General features: G+C 52.5%; 1 protein-coding gene across 2 annotated transcripts; it reads left to right on the top strand.

The window, feature by feature from the left end:
- Positions 1–10,338: 10,338 nt before the first annotated feature.
- Positions 10,339–25,295, top strand: Rbbp8nl (RBBP8 N-terminal like). Of its 2 annotated transcripts, XM_039106759.2 has the most exons (15): positions 10,339–10,514; positions 15,285–15,420; positions 16,908–16,950; positions 17,667–17,762; positions 18,033–18,145; positions 18,485–18,557; positions 18,654–18,793; positions 18,894–18,976; positions 19,184–19,350; positions 20,348–21,047; positions 21,487–21,613; positions 21,907–21,959; positions 22,050–22,170; positions 23,896–24,058; positions 24,305–25,295. In XM_039106759.2, the coding sequence occupies exons 2-14, from the start codon at positions 15,360–15,362 to the stop codon at positions 24,021–24,023; spliced, it is 1,905 nt and encodes a 634-aa protein (XP_038962687.1). In that variant the 5' UTR covers positions 10,339–10,514; positions 15,285–15,359; the 3' UTR covers positions 24,024–24,058; positions 24,305–25,295. The 2 variants fall into 2 exon arrangements, with proteins under 2 accessions (XP_038962687.1, XP_038962686.1); XM_039106758.2 differs by having other exon boundaries at positions 23,896–25,295.
- Positions 25,296–25,519: the final 224 nt, after the last annotated feature.

Genomic DNA, 25,519 nt, shown 5'->3' with positions numbered 1-25,519 from the left:
CTGCACACAGTGGGCACTCTACAATGTCACCCCATTCCTCACCTCCAGTCTGCACACAGTGGGCACTCTACAATGTCACCCCATTCCTCACCTCCAGTCTGCACACAGTGGGCACTCTACAATGTCACCCCATTCCTCACCTCCAGTCTGCACACAGTGGGCACTCTACAATGCCATCCCATCCCTCACCTCCAGTCTGCACACAGTGGACACTCTACAATGTCACCCCATTCCTCACCTCCAGTCTGCACACAGTGGGCACTCTACAATGTCACCCCATTCCTCACCTCCAGTCTGCACACAGTGGGCACTCTACAATGTCATCCCATTCCTCACCGCCAGTCTGCACACAGTGGGCACTCTACAATGGCACCCCATTCCTCACCTCCAGTCTGCACACAGTAGGCACTCTACAATGTCACCCCATTCCTCACCTCCAGTCTGCACACAGTGGGCACTCTACAATGTCACCCCATTCCTCACCTCCAGTCTGCACACAGTGGGCACTCTACAATGTCACCCCATTCCTCACCTCCAGTCTGCACACAGTGGGCAATCAGTAGAGGGCACACCACCCCTTCTGCAGTCTGCACACAGCACAGATAGTAGCAGGCTGTCAACAGATACCAGTGAGCATACTCAGTGGGATCCTATGGCTACAATCTCTTTGGCCTACTCCCACAGGGTAGGGTATAACCTACACTAATACAAAACCACCCATGATGCCTGCCTCAATTTAATATTATTAATTTAATGTATGTGAGTACACTATAGCTGTCTTCAGGCACGTCAAAAGAGGGCATCAGATCCCATTACAGATGGTTGTGAGCCACCATGTGGTTGCTGGGAATTGAACTCAGGACCTCTGGAAGAGCAGCCAGAGCTCTTAACCACTGAGCCATCTCTCCAGCCCCTGGCTCAATATCCACAGCTCCAAGCCTGGACTCTGAGGCCTGGCTAGGCTCAGAGGAGATGGGTCACGCCCTCTCTCAGCCTGGAAGATGGATTTTCCTAACCGTACACTCAGGGCCTCCTCACACGTAGCCACTGTTCCCGTGGACTGGCCTGTATCCCTGAAGACTCACATCACTCTCTCCTCCAGGAAGGCCATGGAGCTCTCCAATCTTGCAAGATCTGAACCCCACAGCCCAGCACTCTACCAGCTTCTACTGATGGACACCGAGGAGACAGCATCCCTGGAGGACACAGTGCATGTGACAGCACAAGCGTCTAGTTCCTAATTGTAACTAGGAGAGATAGCCAGGCTGAAGCAGAAGGAATCCAAGTTCAAGGCTGGGCCTAGAAATATAGCCCAGAGGGTTTGGGGATTTAGCTCAGTGGTAGAGCGCTTGCCTAGGAATCACAAGGCCCTGGGTTCGGTCCCCAGCTCTGAAAAAAGAAAAAAAAAAAAAAAGAAAGAAAGAAATATAGCCCAGTGGTAGAACACTCAGCCTAAAGTGTGAGTGTCTCTGGAATCCATCCCAACACCATCCAAACCAAAAACCAAGTTAAATAAATGAGGCCGTCTCAGACAACTTATCAAGATTCTGTCTTAAAATGAGAAAAGACCTAGGGGGTGAGTCTCAGTGTTTGCAATGTCAATGTACAAGGTTCTGGGTTCAATCCCCAGGACCAAAAGAGAATAAGAAAAAAGAAAAGAGGGGCTGGGGATTTAGCTCAGTGGTAGAGCGCTTGCCTAGCAAGCACAAGGCCCTGGGTTTGGTCCCCAGCTCCGGGAAAAAAAAACAAAAAAGAAAGAAAAAAGAAAAGATAGCTTTTATTTGCAAGTTTTTACAGTTCGTTTACTTGATGCGTATGGCTGTTTTGACTGCATGTGCACCTGGGTGCCACTTGTGTGCCTGGAATCTCAGGGGCCAAGGGACTGGAGTTATAGATGGTTGTACAAGAGCCACCGTGTGGATGCTGGGAATTGAACCCAGGTACTCCGGAAAAGCACCCTGTGTCCTAACTGCTGAGCCATTTCTACAGACCATAAGTTTTAATTTAAAAAAAATAGAAAGAAAGGAAAGGGAGGGGGGACCTGGTGAGGACCAACCTCACACACAGCTGCCCTGACCTTGGGAAGGTAGGGCTCCTTTTTCTCCCAGTGGCCCCTCTTATACCACCCCCAAGGGCAAGGGGATATGTGTGTATGTGCAAAAGTAACTGGTGGTTTGTCTATGCTTGGCCCAGGGAGTGGTACTATTAGACGGTGTGGCCTTGTTAGAGTAGGTGAGTCACTGAGGTGTGGGCTTTAAGACCCTCATCCTAGCTGCCTGGAAGCCAGTATTCTGCAAACAGCCTTCAGATGGAGATGTAGAACTCTCAGTCCTTCTGCATCATGCCTGCCCGGAGGCTGCCATGCTCCCACCTTGACGATAATGGACTGAACCTCTGAACCCATAAGCCAGCCCCCATGAAATGATGTCCTCACAAGTGTTGCCTTGGTTATGGTGTCTGCTCACAGCAGTAAAACCCTAACTAAGACAGTAACAGAGTATGTTCTAGTTTCCTTTGTGTTGAGAGAAGAAAGGGCTTGTTTTGTTTATACGTCCAGGTCACAGTCCCTCCTTGAGGGAAGTCAGAACAAGAACTTGAAGCCATGGGGCTGGAGAGACGGCTCAGAGGTTAAGAGCACTGTCTGCTCTTCCAGAGGTCCTGAGTTCAATTCCCAGCAACCACATGGTGGCTCACAGTCATCTCTAATGAGATCTGATGCCCTCTTCTGGTGGGCAGGCATACATGCAAACAGAACATTGTATACATAATAAATAAATAAATAAATCAAAAAAAAAAAAAAAAGAACTTGAAGCCATGAAAGGATTGTTGCTTGCTCTCTCACACATTCATGATCGCTGTCTTTTTTTTTTTAAATATTTTATTTATTTATTATATATTATGATTACACTGTCGCTATCTTCAGACACACCAGAAGAGGGCATCAGACTCGTTTCAGATGGTTGTGAGCCACCATGTGGTTGCTGGGATTTGAACTCAGGACCTTGGGAAGAGCAGTCGGTGCTCTTAACCACTGAGCCATCTCTCCAGCCCATGATCGCTGTCTTACAGAGCCCAGGATCACCTTCCCAGTTACGGTGCCACCCACAATAATCTGAGATTTCCTATATTGATTAACAATCAAGACAAACCCCCTTAGGCCAATCTGATCTAGGCAATTCTCAGTGGGCTCGGCTCTGTCATTTACAATTCAAACTATTGAGGACTGTGTTCATGTGTGTGAACACTTGGCCTGTGTACATGAAGAGGATACACAGGGGTAATTGGGGTCTATGCACACACACACACACACACACACACACACACACACACTGTAGTCAAACTTTGTGATCTGTCAGAACCTAGGCTTTGTCCCAACACTGTCCAACATTGTACCCTAGAACCAGCCATTTCCTGAAACACAGGTAGACAGATGGATGAGTGAATAGGTTTGTGAATAGATGAGAGGTGTCTAGAGCTTGCTCAGATCTTGGGTAGACATAGTAAATCGGGAAGAGCCCTAAGGCTACACTCCGCCCCTCTCCAGAGGATAGGAGGCACCATGGAGTCTCTAGAGGCAGACTTCTCCGACTCCAACTTGTGCAGAATATGGAAAGGGGGCAAGGAGTAAGAAGCTGTGGGTTAGGGGTTTCTACACATCCTACCCAATACAAAAGATCCCTGAGTCATCGTAAGTCACACACTTTCTCAGAACAGCAACCAAAGTCACGTCAGGTCCCAAGGCAATGAATGAGGAGAACTTGGCCTCCTGGACCAGCCCCCTTCCAAGAATGCTTTCTGCAGGCCTTACCCCCAGGGCGTCTTCTGGATCCACAAGTTTCAGGCTTAGCTCAAAGTCACCCAGGAAGGGTGAAGGGTCTGGCAAGACTTCCACTAATCTCAGAGCCAGGAGAGGGTCGGTGCTTCACAAAGGCACAGGAAGGGCTCCTGTTGGCGACCAAGCAAGTCATGCTGACTAGTCTTTTTTTTTTTTTTTCTTGGTTCTTTTTTTTCCGGAGCTGGGGACCGAACCCAGGGCCTTGCGCTTCCTAGGTAAGCGCTCTACCACTGAGCTAAATCCCCAGCCCCCATGCTGACTAGTCTTATGTCAACTTTTTTTTTTAAACAAGTGCTTTTTTTTTAAAAAAAGATTTGCTTATTTATTCTATATAAGTACACTGTAGCTGTCTTCAGACACATCAGAAGAGGGCATCAGATCTCATTACAGATGATTGTGAGCCACCATGTGGTGGCTGGGATTTGAACTCAGGTCCTCTAGAAGAGCAGTCAGTGCAGTGCTCTTAACCACTGAGCCATCTCTCCAGCCCGTCTTATGTCAGTTTGACACACAAACTAGCATTATCTGAAAGGAGAAAACCTTAATTAAGAAATGTCTCCATAGATCCGATGCCCTCTTCTGGTGTGTCTGAAGACAGCTACAGTGTACTTATATATAATAAATGAATAAATCTTTAAAAAAAAAAAAAGAAATGTCTCCATAAAATCTGGTTGTAGGGCTAGAGAGATGGCTCAGTGGTTAAGAGCACTGCACTGACTGCTCTTCCAGAGGTCCTGAGTTCAATTCCCAGCAACCACATGGTGGCTCACAACCATCTGTAATGAGATCTGATTCCCTCTTCTGATGTGTCTGAAGAGAGTGACAGTGTACTCACATACATAACATAAATATATAAATCTTTTTAAAATATCTGGCTGTAAGGCATTTTTTTAGTTATTTTTTGATGGGGAGGGCCCAACCCACTGTAGATGGTTCCACCCCTGGGCTGGTGGTCCTGGGTTCTATAAGAAAGCAGGCTGAGCAAACCAGGGGAAGCAAGGCAGTAAGCAGCACCCTTCATGGCCTCAGCATCAGCTCCTGCCTTCAGGTTCCTGCCCTGTGTGAATTCCTTCCTGACTTCCTTTCATGATAAACAATGATATGAAAGTGTAAGCCAAATAAACCCTTTCCTCCCCAACTTGCTTTTTTTGGTCATGGTGTCTCATCACAGCAGTAGAAACCCTAACTAAGACAGACATGATACTAGAGACCTCATCAGTCATGTAGTCAACTGAGCTGGATATCGAATGGCCTCTGCCCTGAAGGTGACCAGGAGGAGCTGAGCCTTAAATAGATCAGGGTCACTGAGAAGAGGGAGAGGGTCTGGTGGGACTAGCAGTACACCTACCAGCTCCAACGCTCTCTGAAACAAACCTCGTCCACTCAGAGGCTACAAAACTGCCCCACCCTCTGCTCCACCCCACAGCCTCTGGTGGACCCCAGACCAACAGCTCCAGGCAGACTGGGTAGTAGACTGGGAGCCAGGGAATGTGGTGCAAGACTGACAAAAGGCCTGGGTGAGCAGTAAGAATAGAACCAGAGCCCTAGGCCTGACCCCGCCTTGCAGGATGTGAACTGTGGATGTACCCTTGGATGGTCCCACCATTCATTCTAGGGTCCCTCACATAAGGGAGGGTCCTTGGGTAAAGCACTTCACTTCTCTGGCCTCAGTTTCCCCACCTGTAAATCGGAAAAAGTTGGTGGGGGAAAGCAAAACTGGACCGAGGCAGTTGTTAAGCTCACTGTCACCATAGCAACCATTCCAGCAAAGCTGGTGAGGACAGAGGGTACCATGCTGACGTCCTCCAACACACAGCCCACACATGACCACAGGAGAAAGGGTCAGAGGTCCCTTGGTGGTCCAGACAGATGTCACCAGTAGGTGGAGTGAGCGGTTGAACAGATTACAATCCTGTGTCATATCTCTAAGTACCATCCCCCTCTTAGTTGCTAACAATATGTCACAGTGAGTGAATGTTGGCCCAGGTATAGCAAGGACCACTAGAGGGAGGAAGTCTGCTGTGGAGGAGGCTGTGTTTGCTAAGACCCTGGCACTACTCTAAAATGTAGCTCTATATGTTCCTTGAGCCAGGGTTTCATATGTGCTACGCTGATCTCAAACTTTCTAGGCAAACAAGGATGACCCTGAGTTTCTGATCCTCCTGCCTCTACCTCCTAAGAGGTGAGATTAGAGACATGACCCACCACACAGTTTATGCAGTGCTGATAATCAGACTTAGGGTTTCCCACGTGCTAGGCAAGCGCTTTTCCGACGAAACTACATCCCTTGGCCTTCTTTTTTTTTTTTTTTTAAAGATTTATTTATTTATTATATATAAGTACACACTGTAGCTGTCTTCAGATACACCAGAATAGGGCATCGGATCTCTTTACAGATGGCTGTGAGCCACCATGTGGTTGCTGGGAATTGAACTCAGGACCTCTGGAAGAGCAGTCGGGTGCTCTTAACTGCTGAGCCATCTCTCCAGCCCCTTCTTTTTTTTTTTTACTAATTTTTAAAGCCCGGATTCTATTAGTTAGTATGGTGGGGTACGTCTGTAGTCATGGCTACTTAGGAGCATGAGAGATGGAAACCCCTTGATTCCAGGGGTTTAAGACCAACTTAGACCACATAGCAGTGCCCCAGCTCAACAAAAAAGGAAGGTATGGGGAGGGAGGAAGGGGGCTGGGAGAAAAAGGAAGGAGGGATGGGGCGGGAGGGAGGAGGGAGGGAAGAGGGTGGGAGGAGGGAGAGAGAGAAGAGGGAGGGGGAGGGGAACTAACTTAGGCCTGGCGCACACCTGCAATGCCAGGGGAAGAGGAGAAGGTCAGGACCATCCTGAGTTATATACCAGTCTCAAATTTTAAAAAATAAAATAAAAACATTTCTTTTGAGACATGAATTTCTGTAGCCCAGGCTGGCCTCAAACTCACGGAGTCTTGCACCACCATACTTGGTTGTATGCAGTGCTGGGCGCTAAGCCAGGATTTCTTCCATGCATGACACTGCTCGTAGCACTCGGCCAACTGAGCTTTGTATTCCCAGATCCTCCATATTTTAAATAAGATTTATTTATTTATTCTATGTAAGTGCACTGTAGCTGTCTTCAGACACACCAGAAGAGGACATCAGATCCCATTACAGAGTGTTGTGAGCCACCATGTGGTTGCTGCTTTTAAACTGAGGAAGAGCAGTCAGTGTTCCTAACCGCTGAGCCATCTCTCCACCCTCCTCCATTTTTTAAGAGCTGGGAATGTAGCTTAGGGGTGGACCAGTATAGGGAAACCCTGCTGCTAAGGTCGAAGTCTGACATTACCGGACAGACTGGAGCTCCCGTGTAAAAGATCGGACTCCCCGGGTCGCCCCCGGCTGAGCTTCCTGTTCCCTGGAGGATCCCGGCCACCACCAGAGGAAGGTCGAGCAGTCCCGCACATGGGATTCCTGAGATGCCTCTCCATGCTAATGAGGGATCTCCGTATCCTAGCCTTTGCTCGATGACCTTTGCCCTTGCTGAATGTTCTCACCGCCTTTCCCAAAACTATGTAACCCTTGTCTCACCCCAAATGAAAAAATGTGCACAAGCTAAGATCATCTCAGAGAGCTGTTTCATTGACAGTCTCAGAGAAGGCCTTTGCCTAAAAGAGCTGTAAGGTTAAGATCCCAGGGAAAGACCTCTCCACCCCACTCTACCACCACCTCACCGCGCCCTATCCCCACCCCCACCCTCACACCCTACCCCCCTACCACCGCCACCCTTCCCACCCCCACATCCCCACACCTCCACCCCACCTCTCCCACCCCCACCCCCACCCCCACTCACTCTCAGCCAGACCAGAATCCTGCCTGATTCAGACTCCATTTCATCCTTCCAGCCCAGTGACACCCTGAGAGGGAGAAAACAGAGGATGTGGAAACCACAGACCAGAATGTACGTGTAAGACCCTGAGTTCTATCCCCAACATCATTAAAAAAAAAAAAAATCAGCCATTAAAGTACAGCTGCAGTAAACTAAGCTGATGGTGTTTAATGTACAGGAGGAATATGAGTCCTCACACACACACAACCACAACCGAGAAACTGACAGTCCCATCACCCAAGACACCATTTGTGAGAGGAAGTCCTGTTCTCTCCTACCTATTCCGCACTTACTCATACGGAGCGGAGGCATGGACCTCAGAACCCTGCCTCTGGGTCGGCAAGGACTCTTTTTTTTTTTTCCATTTCAGAGCTTGGCTCCTTTGTTTATTCCCTGGTCAGTCCAGTTGAGACTGGTTATAAATACAGCTGCCGGGACATGGGCCTGGCTGCTGGGCTGCAGGGCCAGTGTGTGGACCTCTGAGAGAGCAGTCTGCTCAGGTACGGACTGCTCAGCTCACTGCTTCAGGGCTCTTCTGAGCTGCCTACAAAGCATCCGGTTAAGGCAAGTCCCTGGCCTGGGAGAGATTGTGACCCAAGTCACTAAAGAGCTGGCTGGGGCAGGACCTGGGACAAAGGAAGCAGGTCAGAGTTGTGGGGTCCAAACTTCAGCTTTTGTCCAGAGCTAAGCCTACACTGCTGGTATGAAGCATGTGACTTTCCCTCCCCACAGAGAGCCCGCCAGATCTGTACACACAACCTCCAACCATGTATACCCATCCCCAGGCATGTACACACAACTTCCAGACATGCACACACAACCTCCAGGCATACACACACAGCCCCTGGGAATGTATGCACAGTCCCCTAGACATGTTCACAAAGCCTCCAAATACACACGTAGAACCTCTAGCCTGAAGACCCTGCCACAGGGGCACCAGAAAAAGCCCATACACACAACACAAACTAGCACCTGTCCAACAGTCACAAGCTGAGGAACTACAACCAGCCACTTTCAAACGCAGAGACTTGTACACCAGATCTGGCTTAGCCATAGGCTGCTGCACCATATGTCTTGGGCTAGGGCTGACAGGAAGCAAAAGCGTACCTCTCATGGTCCCGGAAGAAGAAAATACAAAAGCAGATCTGATGACAACCTTCTCCTTGTGTCAGGTGGAGTGGGCAGGAGCTCTCTGATCTCTCTATAAGCACTCTAATAGCACTGTTGTTATTCCTGGGGCTCTGTCCTTATGTCCCGATTGCCACTGAAATCCCCAAGAACTTACAGCCTCAGTGTTGAGAGTCAACATAGATGGTAGGGGGCCACTTCAGACATTAGCCAAAAGCAAGCTAAGCATCGGTCTACTTACACACAAGTGCTCTTTCTCCAGACGTCAGGCTGAGCCCAAGGAAGCATGTCCACTCCCACCTGTGGAGCCCATGCAAACACACACACACACACACACACACACACACACACACACACACACACACACGCTGAGCAGGCAGACACTTCTCACAAAGGTCCAGCCAGAAGGTAAGGAACTCGTCTCTAGTGCTCTATGACCTAAAACTTCTCCCTTCCTGGAGCCTAGACAAAGTCATCCTGGGGCTACAGACAGTTCATTCTCACCCTGAGCTCAGGGCCAGCCACCAGCAGCAGGACATCTTCTACCCTTCAAGACCCAAGACTGCCTCCTCTCCTAGTCAACGTGATAGCTCTGACAGACCCTCATTACCTACCTTCTATGGCCCCATGTGCGAGGGAGCCCCCTTGCTTCTGGTCACTGTCAGACAAGCTGGCGTAAGGGATGGTGAAAGACACATGAGTAAGAGAGACGGGGGCAGGGCTGTGAGCACCCATGGCCTCAGAGGACACTGTTTCCTGCAGGAGTGTAGCCATGATGTCACTGTCCAGAAGGAAAACAGCATGACCTCACGGGGCCTGGCCCCTCTAACACCTTGAGCCAATCCACCTCATACCAAGCCATCCCTCGTCCCATGTGTCACTCCAGAGTCTACCCGACTGGGGCATCCTGAAACCCAGAGATGCCCATCCACTGTGATACCCACAACTTGAGGCTTAACCCCTGACCACTTCTACCATGAGCAGAAGCCAGCCGTCTGTCTCAAGGAGGCCACCATGGGTACTCACAGCCCCGGACCCAGTGAGGTCCCTGAATAGTAGTCTCTTAGAGGCTCACATCCTGGGTTGTTTTGTTGTTGTTGTTGTTGTTGTTTTACTTTTGTTTTTTTATCCACAAGGCACAGACAGAGTCAGCATGATTGAACAGTATCTATCCAATGTCATTCTGACCACAGACCAGAAAACCAAGGTTGGACAGGAAAACTTCACCTGCCCAAGGTCAGCCCAAGGCAAGCTGGATGCGTATAGCATAAGGGTTCTCTAAACATCTGACCTCCAGTGGTAAGGCCTGCAGCATCTCTCCTTTCTTCATGAACACCTAAACACCCTGGGTGTGCTCTTGGCTAGCCAATACTCCCGTCCAGAACCCCACAGGATGCTCCCGACGGAGATGGTCAAGCTGAGGCGCCCAGGCAGCTCCGATTAAGGAGAAACAATCCAGCTCTGTGCACCTGGCCAGCCGGTTCTTCCACTCTCCCAGAGATGGCCGGACCAGTCTGGCAGCTTTAGGCCGTCCCTGCCTCCTTGCAGCTCCCGGCTGGGAGAATCAGAAACCTGTCAGGCGGGTTTGGTCAAAATTCTGTCTTGCAAGTTCCTACGGCTTGCTCCTATCTCTTCCAGGTGGGGATCACTGAGGACCGAGGCCCCTGGAGGTCCAAGGCTGGCCAAGTGGCCATGTGAGTACACGGTTACAGCAGGCAGGGCCCTTCCAGGCGCTGGGTGGACTGGGGTCATCGGGGTGCTCACCATGGGGGCTGGAGACCCAGCTTAGGCTTCAGAGCAGGAGGCCGGAGACAGGAAGCAGAAGGCTTGGGAGGCGGGAGGCGGGAGGCGGGAGGTGGGGACAGGCAGGCTGGCCTGCCTTCACCTGTGTGTGGTATGGAGTCTACCTGATGCCTGGTCCTGGGGACCGAGCAGGGAAGAGGAGGACTCAAGAATTTCCTGGGCAGAGATCTGGATGCAGCAAAAGCAAGACCTGCCATGACACTGTGGTCCTGACCTCTGCGAGGGGTTCCTAGAAATAGGCTGGTGGTCAGTACTGTGTCCTGGACCACTCACCATCCCCTTCCTCGTGGGTCCGGGGACTTTGCAGCCATGGAAATGAAGGGAGCACAAGGCCAGGTCCAGCCACCCATAGCTCAGAGCTTGCTCGGGGACATTGGGGACATTGGGGACATTGTCAGGCCCTAAGATTGGGACAGTGGCTGAAATACTCCAGCAGGCAGCGGAAGACAGTAGGATCACTCACTAGCCTATTCTGTCCCCTGCCCCCAGGCCTGGGGAGGCTGGAGTCAGGTTTCAGGGCCTTCTGTTACCTGGCCTGTTACCTAAGCTGTCTTATCCTTTTACTTGTGCCCAGGCAGGCAGTGTGCACACAAGGATGGGACATGCAAATGTCTGTGCCCACCTGCCTGTGTGTAAACAGCCATGAAGGGGTGTGTGTGTGTGGCAGGCAGGGGATGGACTGAAGTTAAGGAGTTTGCTTTGGGCATGGACTCAGAAGTGGGCTTCTCAAACTGAAAGTGTTGCTCTGTCTGTGGTGGCTGCCTGTCTATCAGGGCCTATGTGTCAGAGAGATCCTACGGCCCAAAGCAGTGACCAGGAGGCCTGTCTGTGCCTAGGCCATATCTCTTGTGAGCTAATGACTGTAGATAGGTAACATTTCTGATCTCAGTCTCTATCAAATAGAAGCTTCCGTGGGTGGCCATGATGAGATGTGGGGAGCACATGGGTTAAAAGCACTCTGTCCCCTGCCCAGCCCTCTGGAGCATACATGGAAGCTCCCACTACATAGTAGGCAGGCAGTCACCACTACCAGGTATGAATGGGGAAACCGAGGCACAGCCAGACAAGGAGGTTGTCTGAAGTCACTGTGGGATGCTTTGCCCATCACTGCAATGTCCCACACAGAGAATGAGAAGAGATGGACCAGCTAGACTCTGGTTCAAATCCAGCTCTGCCTTCTTGACGCTGGTCTGCCCCATGCCTTGCAGGCTGATTCCATAGCGTGCAATGCTCAGTGCTTCCTCCAAGGCCAAGTGGGCTCCAACCACGTCTGGTGGTGTTACTTGGCCGCTTGGCTTCCTTGGCTAAACGCTGCGGGGATGTTAACTTACCTGACCCAAGAAATGCCTAGTGAGATACAGATGCTGGTTTTTGTGGCCAGGCGAATAGATCAACAGCCCATCCTTAAAGACACAGAACCAGCGTCTGCTGAAGAGTCCTCCTCCCTTGAGGGTCTGATAAAGACAGGGGACCAGGCATTAGGGACAGCCACACAGGGTGCGTGTCGCTGGTCTCCTCTGACTTAGCACTCCTGAGAGGGAGCAAAGCCAGCTGGCATTACCCGCCAGTGACATGGCCAGGTAACAGGAGGAGTCCAGTGGCTCCAGCTACCCCAGAAAACAATGTCCAGATATGGCCACTGAGCCAGATGGCACTGGTCTTACTGGGAGCTACAGCTGGGGCCATGAGCCTTCATCTATAGGGAATGGATGGCACCTTCCCTGGGAATGGTCACCAAGACCCATGGACTAGTAAAGCACTTTGTGACTGACCACTGTTGGTGACAGGCCTCTTCTCTGAAAATGGGAGGGATTCGTTTTCCTACAAAAGGTCTTTTTGTGAGACTCGGGCACAATGAGGAGGGCACTGTTAGCTGCCTGGGGCTATACATGTGGGAGATAAGAGGTTCAGGGTTCCCTCTGCACACATAGAATATGTGCCACCTGCCTTCTGCCTGGAACATTTAATACTGGTGGGAGTCTCACAGAAACACAATATAGGGCAGGGTGTGTCATTACCCCCCAGATGAGGAAACATGGACTCAGGGGATAAAGCGACTTACCCAAGACTCCACACAGGAAGGACAAGAACCACATTCAAAGCCCAGGGTAGCACTCGGGGCTGAGGTAGTAGCTCTCTTCTGGGACACCAGCCTGCTGGCCTGCTGATTGACTACCTCCTCTCAGAGGTCACTCAGGTGGAGCTGTGAGGGGCAGGTGAAGGGTCTGAGGTTCAGGTAGGGCTCCTGAGAGTGTACTAAGGGCCCTTGGGGTACTGGAGGCCTCACGAAGCACACGGGTGCCCTAGGAGGTAGATGGCGACCTAGAGTTGTGGATAGGAGCCCTTGAGACATGTACGGGTCCTGGGAAGCAGGCAGAGATCCTTGGAGCAAGTGAGGAACTATGAGGGGAGAAGGGGAGGGAACTTGAGGTTCAAGTAGGCTTCCTGGGAGGCAGGCAGAGCTTCCCGTGTGCCTTCTCTGTGAGGACATGTGAGAAAAGGTTTCTGCTGTCTCTCAGGCTACCTCATGTGCTCTCCCAGACTCTGACAGGGGAAGCATTCAGCTTAGGGACAGGCTCTATTTGGTTCTGGGGAACCGTACTGAGTTGGTTTGAGTAGCACTCGTCCACACAGAAGCCTCACATCCAGCCTCCTTCCACGCACCAGCTTTGGTTCTGAACAAACGCCACCTCTGTCGCTGAATCCTCACAGACAAAGGGAGGCACAGTAGGCCCGAAGGTGTGTAATGTCTGTGTAGGTGGCAGCTGCTCCCAACGCTGTGCTTACCTCCCCAACTGCCCAGGTAGCAGCAACAAATGGAGCGGAGGCTGATTCAGCAGCCTTGTCCCTCGAGCCCCTCCTTCCCAAGGACGCAGTGCCTCACAGACCTTCCAGCCTGGATGTCGAGCGAGGGGGTCCCCTTCCCCCTGCCCAGGGCCTCACACCCTCCTGGGTTTAAAGTGGCACCTAGACTATTACTCCTGCAGGCTTGATCCCCTTCATAGCTCCCTACGCCAGCATCCAAAATACAGCCTTGGCTTCTGAAAAGCCCACGCTTGCCCAGAGAGTTCCTTGCATTCCCAAGCTGCTAGCCACCTTCACTAACCTAGACTTACAGAGCAGGCATCCTGGGATAGCTTCTCTGCTGACCTGTGACACTGGCTTCCAAGTGATAGACTCTCCATTTCCTTTTCCTGACTAACCACACACACACACACACACACACACACACACACACACATTCTCTCTCTCTCTCTCTCTCTCTCTCTCTCTCTCTCTCTCTCTCTCTCTCTCTCTCCAAAATGGTGGGACCTAGACACAGAGACAACCCAGGCATGGTAGGGTCCACTTTATCTTAGTCATATGTATCTCTGCCATCTGCTTACCAGGGAAGTCACGTCATGCCTATAGCACAGTTACCCGATATGTATCAGGACAACCTTGCCTGGTCTTGTCATGGCCGGGTCCCTGGATAGCTTGCACCATCCACATGTGAGGGAACTAAGCCAGTGGACAGCAGAAAATGTAGGCTTGCCCTTGGGACCTGGAGAGTTATGGCCATGTGGTGTGTGTAGAGATGGGCTGCGATGCACAAACAAGGCAGTATATAGACCCAGATCCCATATAGGCCTCTCTCACGCCTACAGGCACCTCAGGATCCCTTGCTTGGCAAGTGTTGCTTCAACCCATAGAGCCGGTGCTAGGGGCCTGGGAAGAACCACCCGTTGGGCGAGTCTGGGTGGAATTACAGGTGCCTCAGCTCAGCTCCTTCCTAGCCCTGTTTGTCCCAGCTAGCTGGTTTCACCTTCTGGGCCTTCAGCAAGGTAAGGTCCTAAGCATACGGACCCAGTGGAAAACACCCAGGCTCGTGCTGGGTGAATGAGCAAGGTCTGAGTTCAAATCTACTTCTCTCCCCCAGTGAAAGAGGTGGAGACGGAACCTCTTTGAACCTTAGCTCTCCCACTGGAAGGGGGATGTCTTGAAGATTAGATGGTTCTGTTGAAAGTGATAACTATCTAATTCACGAGAGGAAAAAGGCAGCTAGAGCCCTGTGAGCTAAGACTGGGGTCCTCAGCCTCTGGCCCTTGGGGTGGTTAGTTAACCCACAAGGAAGTCCCTCATTGAGATGAGCCTCAGCTGACAGTCTCTGGGTGAGGGACCTCCCAATTCTTTATTCCCATACTCCTCACCCACCAAATACAGAGCCACCAACTGTCACCTCCATCAACGTAGCCAGCTATGGGGCAATTGAACACCAGGTGAGTCTTTAAAACCAGTCTGGGAGCCCATCTTCTTCCTGGTTTCTCTCCCCATACCATAGGTGCCTCTGCTTAGTGAGTTCCTGTAGGGCCACTGGAGCCACTGTTTGAAACAGGATCCATTTCCCTTCAGGGTTCCCAACCGTTCCTTCTCCCCACTCCTAGCCCAGCCTCAAGAAGCCAAGGCTTATACCTAATACTCTGACCCCACGCATATCCTAGTATCAATCAATTCAGTCCCATCCCCCAGCCTTTAGCTATTCACTCTCTGCCTCTCCTGCAGGCGGCCCCTTACAGTGAGCAGTACAGTGAGCAGATGTACCCCACAGGTGTAAAGTTCATGTGCTTTCCAGCCCATTGCCCCTACTTAAGCCAACCCTCTTCCCACTCCCCTCTTTGCAGGCCAGACACAGAAGAACAGTAGAGGTCCTAGGCTTCCTCACAGCCAGTGCAGAGCGGCCAGCATTACAAGGAGTCATGGACAGCTTCATGGAGTCGCTGAACAGACTGAAAGAGGCCCATGAGAAAGAGGTCCTGGGTGAGTGAATAGTGGAAGGTTCCACTGCGCTCACAGGAAAATGGTCTTGGGGGTCTTGGCATGTCAGGGAACTTCCAGGGATCCTCTCTGGTGCACAGTAAGTCTGTTGGAAGAACAGAATCCTGACCCAAGGACACAAAGCGTTGGGATGCCCAGCCTGGGCTCAGACTTGACTCGTAGGACTGCCTCATGCAAAATATCTTCAGACCACACCCTATTGTGTGGACCAGGAGAGGGGCATATTGAGGGGTCATTATCAACACCTCATAACCAAAGCTACATCCAGCCCCAAGCATGTCCCTGCTGTGTCCTTTCAGAAGGCTGGTGGATTTAGCCTAATAAATAGCCCATAACCCAGAGGGAGAGGCCGCTCACTCTAGAGGGTCCTAAGGCCATATGAAGTGTCTCTGGCACTGAACGAACACCTCCTTTCCTCCAGCCCCACTAAGTTCCCCACTGGTCAGGGTTCCCTCCACGTACTTCACTGCGATTTCAGTTCAGACCTTGGAGGCCTTTCAGAAAGGGCCACGTGAAGGTCAAAGAAGCCAGCCACTCCCCTAAGCCTCAGGGAAGAAGTCACGCTGTCTTTCCAGGAATCCCAGAGCCTAACCAGGTTGGGATCGGCCTCACTGGCTCCCAAAGAACTGTGACAGTAGCAGGAGGGTCTCGTGGGACTTGCTGTGAAAGCCCATGGATCACACAGCTAGTGTTATGGGAAATGTCTCAGAAGCAACAGAAACAATGCCTACCAGTTGGGCTTGGGGATACAAGGGCTTAATAGGATTTGAGCTTGAGAGTCTTGGGGTCAGCACAAGAGGAGACCAGGCCACTCCCTAACAAAGCAGTGGACCTTTTTTTTGGCAATTGGTTTGGGATGGCAGACAACCCTCATTATACCTAAGGAACTTGGCTGGGTACACAGGAACTCAGGGAGGGGCAGAGACTGCTGAACCCTGGGGGCTAAGAACTTGCAACTGCTAAGAGAGTAACTGGCCAGCCCCACCCTCAGAGATTATGTTGATTTGAGGGCTGAATAGAACCTAGCTAGTAGAGAAAGACGGGTACCAGATCTACCCATCCCATTCTGTGTGCCCAGTAGACAGGTCCAGGAGAAGTTAAGGGTATATATAGCTTCCCTTCCCTAAGCCTTAAAAAGTATCCCCTCTTGGATACTCTGCTCCTCTCAGATGGCCAGCCACTTCTGGAACCAAGGTCTCTGCCAACCTCTAATCAGATGCTGAGCTAGGCTTCCAGGCCACAGTTTAGGAAATCAGGACACCTAGGCAAAGGTGCAGATGGGGTGTCCTCTACATATCCTTTCTGGGGGCTGCTTCCAAGAGTCAGGCAGATAGACAGATCCCAGGGGTCTAGAGATGATTCTGTGTGCTAACCAGGGCAGGAGTTTCCACGGCATGCCTCCACCCTACCTCTGCTATAGGAGGCAACTAGACTGGGCCTGACATGCACCTCCTTGTCTTCTCTGCCAGGCCTGCAGAACAAGCTTCTAGAACTCAACTCAGAGCGGTGCCGGTGAGTCAGCCTAGCCGAGCCAGAGGCGCAGACAGGAGGGCAGCTGTTTCCACAAGCTATGGTCACCAACACTGCCCACAAGGTCCCAGGATGGCAGCCCACCCAGCATCCCAAAAAAAGGAAAACTGGCTTAGCCTGGCAGGGAGGGGGCAGCGAGTCCCTTGACTAAGGTGACATGCTATGCTCATGTGGTAGAGCCAGGACTGGACCATTGAGACATCAGTGCCAAGAGGTCTGACGTGACCCTCCACTTGGGGACCAAGGAAGACCAAAGCAGCAGTGACAGGACTTGCGAAGCCCAACACACAGCCTCGATGGCTGTGGCTGGCCTGCAGGTCACCCTCTTGTGTCTGGCCTCTGACTAGACCAATGGTTAGCAAGCGCTGCAAACCCTTTAATTCCTCATTTTGAGGTCACCCTTAATCATAAAATTATTTTTGTTGCTACTTCATAACTGTAATTTTGTTACTGTTATGGACCTAATGTAAAATGTTTTCCAATAGTCTTAGGAGACCTCTATGAAAGGGTCGGTCAACACCCCAAAGGGGTCATAACCCACAGGTTAAGAGTAGCTGAACTAGACCAAAGTCCATAGGCGCCACAGCTAAGCTAACACAAAGACAAGACTAGACAGGTCCCCACAGGGAGCTGCCAGGGAGGGGAACCCAAACCCAGGCCACGAGACCAGCGGCCCACCTCAGTTATTTGCCACACAGAGACGCACAGAGGGTAGAGGAGCTCTTTGCCAAGAATCACCAGCTCCGGGAGCAGCAGAAAGCACTGAAGGAGAACCTGCGGGTGCTGGAGAACAGGTGAGATGGCTCCTCCCAGAACCAGCCTGAGTGCCTTTAGCACAGACCAAACCAGACCCACGTCTCCACTGTAGGACTTTGCAGAACCCTAAGAGAACCTCCTTCCCAAGATTCCTTTCCAAACAGAACTACAATGGGTTGCTAAGCCCCCAGCAGGAGGCAGGCCTGGGGATCCGTGGGACACATTTGGGAAAGGCAGGACTCTCCTAGCAATGGGGCAGGAGTGTCCGCCCTGATCGCCCTGATCGGTATGGCTTCTCCCATCCCTAGGCTGCGGGCTGGCTTGTGCGATCGATGCATGGTCACCCAGGAGCTGGCCAGGAAGAAGCAGCTAGAGCTGGAAAGTGCACACCTGCAGAGCCTGCAGCATCTCTGCGTCCTCAGTGAGCCACACCCACAGTCCGGGGACCCCAGAGAGAGCCACAGGGAAAGAAAGAGACACAAAGACAGTGTCTCTTCTCACATGAGTTCCTAGGCCGGGGCATCCGCACTCCCCTGACCTTCCTGGGGAGAGCCCTAGGGACAAGCTGGGGTACAGGTTTCATCCCTTCTGCAAACCTCAGGCTGGGGCTTACTTAACACTATCCCTCCCCTAGTATTATTATACTCCCTCCTGCAATGTGCCAGGGTAGAGCGAGACAAGGAGGGCTTTCCTGGTACCGTGGGAGTTCCCTGTCCCCTCCCTGCCCCACAGCCACGCTCATTGCCTACGCTCTTTGCAGCCAATGAGATGAATGTGCTAAGGGAGGAAAACAAGATCCTGAAGGAAGAAGTGAAGAGGCTTCGGAATCTGGGGTGAGTGGGGAGGCCCCTGCCCCACAGAGGGGCCTGGCTGCCTCAGGGGCTATAGCTTCTGAATCCTCATCGTCCGGTGTCCCTGTTCCTCTCCAGAGACAAGACCACACCGCAGACCTGGGAGGGCACCTCAGAGCCCCCGTCACCCTTGCCACTCCCCTCCCCCAGTAACCGGAAGGGTGCTACTGAGAACCCTCCAGGAGGCTCAGAGGAGGCTGAGGAAGAGCAGGGCACAGGTCCGAAGGGTTAGGGGAGGGGCTGGGAGACTGGGCAGGAGCTGGGGAGGGGGGGTCCCCACAGCATATCCCTAGCTCCCTGTCACTGCTCCTCCCACAGATAAATTGTCAAGCCACAAGACATCCCCAGTGGCCAGAGTCTCCCCAGCTACCAACCTGCTGGAGCCACGGACCCTGGACATGGTGAGGATGTACCTCCTGTCCTATCCCCAACGCTGAGTGCCTTCCAAGCAAGCAGGCTGGCCATATCACCCCGCTGTGTGTGAGAGGCACCCCGTACCAGCTTCATACCCCCAGGCCAGACAGGGACACCCATGGAGCGTCACACGAGGTGGGGGAGGCAACCCTGGTTGAGGTGCCCCGCCATGCTGACCTACCCACCCTGTACAGACCCCTCAGTGCATCTCCAACCAACTGCACTCAACGGTAGCTGTGGTGCGGCCTGGCTCTAGGGCCTGCCCACCAGACAGTGATACTGCCAATGGGACGCCCCCACCGCCATCCATGAGGAGCAGCCCGTCCAGCCCCACATATGAACACGGTCTCCCTGTGGACAGGTGAGGCCCCGCCCACCACTGGGAACAGCTCTTTGCTGGTGCCCCACAGTAGAGGAGCAGACTGGGAAGTCCTGATGCTAAGCATCCCTCCAGGTTCCCTACGTCTTCCTGGATTGACTTTTCTGGTCATCTGGGTTGGTTTACAGCTCCCACAGCTCCTGAGTGACCAGGCCAGGAGTGGGTCAGGACACTGGTACACACCTTGGCTAGGACCTCAGAAGATTATGTAAAGCCCGAGTCTTGTTGCCTAGCAGAGCCAGTGGGGCTGTGGGAAATCAGACACTCCAGGTAGCTAGTGCTCCCTCCACAGGGTCTTCTGGTTCACTTTCTGTTGCTGTGGTAAACAAAAATCCTGACCAGAAGCAACTCAAGGGAGGAAAGGGTTTATTTCAGCTCACAGGTCAAGGCTCATCCCTGAAGGAAGCCGGGGCAGAAATTCAAGCAGGAACATAAAGACAGGCGTGCTTGCTACCCTATGTAGCACTACCCCTATTGGGGGGACTCGCTCACAGCCAAGGAAATACAACAGGAACAATGGAGGGGGATGCCAGCTAGCTCCCTTATACAAGCTAGGATCATCTATCCAACCACCCACCAAGGGCTGGGCTCTCCTACTTCAATTAACAGTCGAGACAATCTTCCTCTCATCGGTCAATCACATCGGCCGTCCCTCTACAGACACTGTCTTCTGAGGTGGCCTTAGGCTGTGTCAAGTTGACAGTTAAAGCTAACTAAGACAGAGGAAGAGGACCCAGTATCCCAGTCCTGGGTCCTCTTTGGCCAAATCAACCACTTTCTATATCTAGTGGCCTCCAGAGCCAGGGCCTGAGAGCACGAACTCTCCCGTGGCCATGTGACCTCAGGTGGCCTGCCTGACATTCCTGGGCCTCAGCTTTCTCCTCCATGAAGTGACATGCCTTTATCCTCCCTCTGGGAGCTCCCTTAGCCAGTCATTGCTGGCCAAGGGTCACTAACACCCCTCTTCTCTTCCTCCTAGCTTCTTACGGGCCGCCCGGCCATCAGCCATAGCCTATGAGACCCTGAAGCACTCCCTTCAGACTGATCGCCTCTGCCTCCTGAACCGACATCTGTCTCTACACCTACAGAGCCCCCACAGCAGCCTCCTGACTCCTGCTGCAGCTCCCAATAGCCCCCTGCCCCGGGGCCTGAAGGCTAGAGAGGCTGAGGCATGGGAGGAGCCTAGTGCCTTGGTGGGCGTGCAGGACCCACGGCTGGAAGGAGCATTGCACCTGCTTCTGGTCCAGCAGCATCTGCGGGCAAGGGCACGGGCGAGCACTGCCAGGCTGAGGGTCCCGTCTGCACCGAAAGAGATGCCATCTTCCCCACCAGCTGACTCAGATTCTGAGAGCTCTGACAGTGAGGCCCCCAAGCCAGTTCTGAGCACAGAGGCCCAGCCTGATGGGTGGCATCCTCCGCCCATAGGCCAAAGTAGCTCCCAGAGGAAAGAGACACTCGTAGCCACTCAGGACTCCCCCCCAGACAAGCCTCTGGACCTCTCTGACAGAGGACGGTGTCGGGACACCTCCAAGTCGACTGGCCAACCTTTGCCACTCAGTCCTACTCCTGACCCCCAGCTGCCCGCCTTGTCCAGACCCCTGATTCTTAGCTCCCATACTCTCAGCAATGGCAGCACAGAGACCAGAGCTCAGGAGTCTGAAGAATACTCTACTCCCAAGGTAAGGATCCCAGCCCTGTAAGGTAAGGATCCTCTACCCAGCTGCACTGCAGGATGGTGTGACACCTCCTTGGGCTGCCTTCTTGTCTCTGCCCCATCAGTTGATACCAAAGAGCAGTCTAGCTGTCTTGTTCACACTCGGGTGGAAAGGACTGAACACCCCTACAGTCTGAAGATGGACACACACACACACACACACACACACACACACACACACACACGCACGCACATGCATGCACACACACAGACATACACACACACACGCATGCGCACACACACACGCGCACACACACACACACGCACATGCACACACGCACATACACACACATGCACACACACACGCACATGCACACACACACACAAACACACACACACACACCACATGCACAGAGAAACACAGAAAGACAGACAGACTCCAATCATTGATTTGCCTCTCCCAGGATACCTCGCAAACTCTCTCAGGGATCCATGTAGGCCTGACCTCTCCTAGGAGAACTGCAGAGGAGCCTGGAGGAAGACCAAGGCCAGGACCTCACCTGCAGAGGCCTGATGCTGATGGAACCACAGGTAACATTAGAACTCAGGGCACTGGGTTCAGTGGGAAGTGTTGGCCTCTCACGGGGTCTCCTCCACTATGGATAGAAGCTGTGAGGTCTGGAAGATGTTCTAAGGGAAGGCTCCAACTTACAGGGCTGTAGGAGCCAAGCAGGGGGGTTACCTAGCAAGTGAGCCTGGGTTCAGAACTCCAGTAAGATCCCTGGGGCAGCCCCTCTACGTCCTCATCTGAAGAGTTATTTCTTGTCCTGGGGCTGCATGCCCAAGACCACCAGGCTGGCTGACCTCATTCATGTCTTTCACAGCACAAAGGCCAGAGCTGGAGCAACTGGGAGAGTCAGACGCATCAGACACCAAGGTGGGTCCTCAGCCGCTCATTCAAGGTTCCTGGCAGATGCCCAGACAGGAAAGAGTGTTCTTTGACCTGAATGTGTCTCCTTCTGCCCAGGCGGGCCTGATTTCTGAATCAAGTATCGAGACAAGCATAGCAGGGGAGGGACAACACGCTGAGGACCTTCGACGGGGTCAGCAACAGAAGAGGAAGCGGGCATCGGACCTGCAGGACAAAGGTACCTAACTCCAGGGGGGACCAGGAAAATGGGACCTGGAATGTGGTGGTGCATCTCTAGCCACCTGGAGGATAGCAACTGGGCTCCAGCCGGAGCCTGGTGGAAGCCCTGAGCCTCTCCCAGCAAAGGCCTCTATGAATCCTGGTCAAATGACCTCCTTGAGATAATCCTGGGCTTTAGCTTCCTGCCCTTGAGAGGACCAGCACCGTAAACTTGAGTGGAATAAGAGTGTGGCTGAGAGGGGTTGAGGTGCAGTTCAGTGGGCAGAAAGCTTGCCTAGCATGCATGAGGCTCTGGATCCCCGTACCCAACACTTAAAGAAATGGCATCTTCCACAGGGAGCAATGTTTGGTTTTGTTTTGTTTTGTTTTGTTTTGTTTTGTTTTGTTTTGTTTTGTTTTGTTTTGAGACAGCGTCTCACCCCATATCCCTGACTGGCCTGGAACTAACTCAGTAGACCAGCCTATCCTCGAATTCAGACTGGCCTACCTCTGCCTCCTGAGCGCTAGGACTAAAGGTGTGCCTCGCCCAGCCACAGGGAACATTGTAAATTACATTATGATCCTCAACTGCCTCAAGGCTGACCCAGGCAATATGAGCCCCTGTCTCAGAGAAGGAGACAGGGAACTGAGGGCAGTCATTACCGTCCCCCTGTAAGCAGCTCCCTGGGGCTGGCATCCATGGAATCTCGTGTGCACCTCTGGGCAGTCACAGAGGCACATCCAGCTGGCTCTGGGATATGTGTTCCTTCAGTGTTAGGGTTGCTCATATGTTTGCCCAGGGCGGTGTCTTTGAGCTCAGCTCTGCCTGATAAGATAGCAGGAATCTCAGCCTGGTCCTGGGTAAGAGTATCGGGACACTTCCTGCTCTGGCGCACAAAGGCGAGTCTTTGAACACCTAAGCTAACATGCATGTACCCTATGTTTGCCCAGGCTACAGCTCAGCAGGTTGGGCTGGGGCCACCACAATAAGCCATTGTTGCCGGAAAGGGACTGACCGAAGCCTGTGTTTGCTCCGAGCGGAGGCCAGGGTTTCTGTGTCATTTCCAAGCACTTCCTGCTATGTGCACATGGGCTGGGGTGTGGTCCACTGACTTACGGGTGTCTCACCTTCCACCTTTCTCACTGAGTAAGACAGCCCACCTAGCCCTCCCAGATAGAACTGGGTGGATACTTCTCCATTCCTGGACACTGTCTGGCAGCCAGTAAGAACAGGCTCATGTCCTGTGAGGGTCATGCTCCCACTTTGCCTAGCAGGATGTCACACATCCCAGGATTAACTTGAGCCACGGGGAGTGGGAGGGGTATGTAGCTATCTCTGCCTTGGGCTAATAACTCTGACCGGCACTTAGAACTGACGCTGCTTGACACTCGGGGGAAACTGAGGCTCGACGAGATATTGGCCCAAAGCCACAGGTCTGCCGCATAAACCCAGCATCTCAGAAGGTGCTGGGTATTACTTGCCCAGACCAGATGCCCCTCCCTTGAGGTCATAGCCCTGGCTACACAGTGGCAGTGAGAGAGATTCTGAGGTTAGGCTCTGTGTGAGGGGTGGCCCTTTGGTTGTACTCTTATGGTTCTCCTCCTGCGCTCCAGCCAACCACTACCGTGTTGGAAACAAGAGTGGCCAACGGACTTCACGGAGTTGAGCTTTCCTAAGCCTAGAAGTAGGAAGACAGAAAAACTGGCTACTGCCATGTCTACACTAACTTTTCCTCTCCCACAGCCCCCAAGAAGCCATCCCAAGGGAAGAGGAAACCAAAGGAACCCCTGACACCAGCAGATGGTCCCAGGAGCCCAAGGGACACGGAGGACTACAGCCTCTCCCCCATTAACAGCTGTCGGGAGTCCTAACTCTTCAGACTGAGGGACGCTGCATTTGCCCAGAGGTAGCTGTCACAGACTGTTGCCTGCACAAGTCAAGCCACACAACCTGAAGATAGCTCAGAACTCCGCCTATGTTCGGAGGGGCTGGTGAACCCGGTCTCCTCTCAGGTCTGGGGGGGGGGGAGGGGCAGCTCCTCCCATTTCCAAACTTGTAGGAAGGCGGGGCTACACCTGGAGGCAGGGCAGGAAATAGGGGAGTCCCAGCCAAGCTCTGCTTCATTTTCTGAGCAACGCCCCCACCTCCTGAGGTCCCAGATCCTGCAGACTTTTCCAGGCCAGGAAGGAAGCTTCAGTCATCGGTCGTGGGCGCCCCCTTGTGGAGTCTTGGTAAATGCAGCCTGCAAAGAGGAAGAAAAAGAAGGCCATGCGCAGAGTACCTGGTCAGATGTGAGAGGCCTCAGAGAAGACTGTGAATGCCAAAACATGCATCTGGCAGAGCTGAGGTCAGATGCACTGACCCATTTAGGCAGGTGATCCAGGATTAGCTGGATCCAAGGACAGGAAGACAGAGCAAAATTAGCCCCTATGTTCTGCAGACCCCCTGTTCACTGTTAACCTGGTGCTAGTGAAGCGGGTCTCTGAGCTTAAGATTCAGCCCTGGGTCACTGGATCCTGACGTTATTGAAGAAACTTAGGGGAATCCCTGTGTGTGTGAAATTTAAGAGTTGCCATTTCCAGGACAAAGACGAGCTCTACCTACAGAGCGCCCAGTCAGGGTCCAGTGTGGGGTATCAAGGAAGGAAGAAGTGGCCTCGGAGAGGTCAAGGAAGGTGGCACCTGAAGCCAAAATTTGGGCTTTGAGGGGTGAATAGAAGTGTGCCGAGCAGGCAAAGTTCCTAGCACGCTCTTATAAGCATCTAGATGCTCACCAAAAGGTCAGGGTGAAGGCCAAGGAGAACTCACTTGACCATAACTGAGTGAGAAAGGCCGGAGCTGGCCAAGCCAGGTAGAAAGAACTACAGCATCAAACTCCCAGAACTGGAGAGGCTGTCACTGGGGCTGGGTGAGGCCCAGGCTTGACGAGGTACCATTCTCCACTGAGCAGACCTCTCTACCCGCCACCTGAGAGGCCAGAAGGACTAAATTCCAAGGGACAGCCAGCCAGGGATGTATGTGTATATGCATGGGTGCATAGGTGCATGCATGAGAGTGTGTGTGTATGTGTGTGTTCAAACGGTTGCAAGTTTCTTGAGCTTTGAAATTGAATAAACACAAGCGGTAATGTTCTATTCACTCCGACTTCCTGGCCAGATTTGATCTGTGAGGGAACAAACCACAGCACCACATGCAAGAAGAGGCCAAGTCCTGCCTAAATGTTCCTCAAGCACCTCACAGGTCCCACAGTGCCTGCCAACATTGGGGTCTAGCTCTAGGGCTCTGTCCACACCTGTGGCACCCTGCTGGGAGTGGTCCTCCTTGCCATCCCTGTTTGACGGTGGCTTCTGTCAGCCGTGAGTTTGTTG

This window comes from Rattus norvegicus, chromosome 3 (assembly GCF_036323735.1).
Source record: "Rattus norvegicus strain BN/NHsdMcwi chromosome 3, GRCr8, whole genome shotgun sequence".
NCBI classification, from domain to species: domain Eukaryota; kingdom Metazoa; phylum Chordata; class Mammalia; order Rodentia; family Muridae; genus Rattus; species Rattus norvegicus.
Note: the sequence above shows the minus strand (reverse complement) of the source record. Positions and strands in the feature narration are given on the sequence as shown.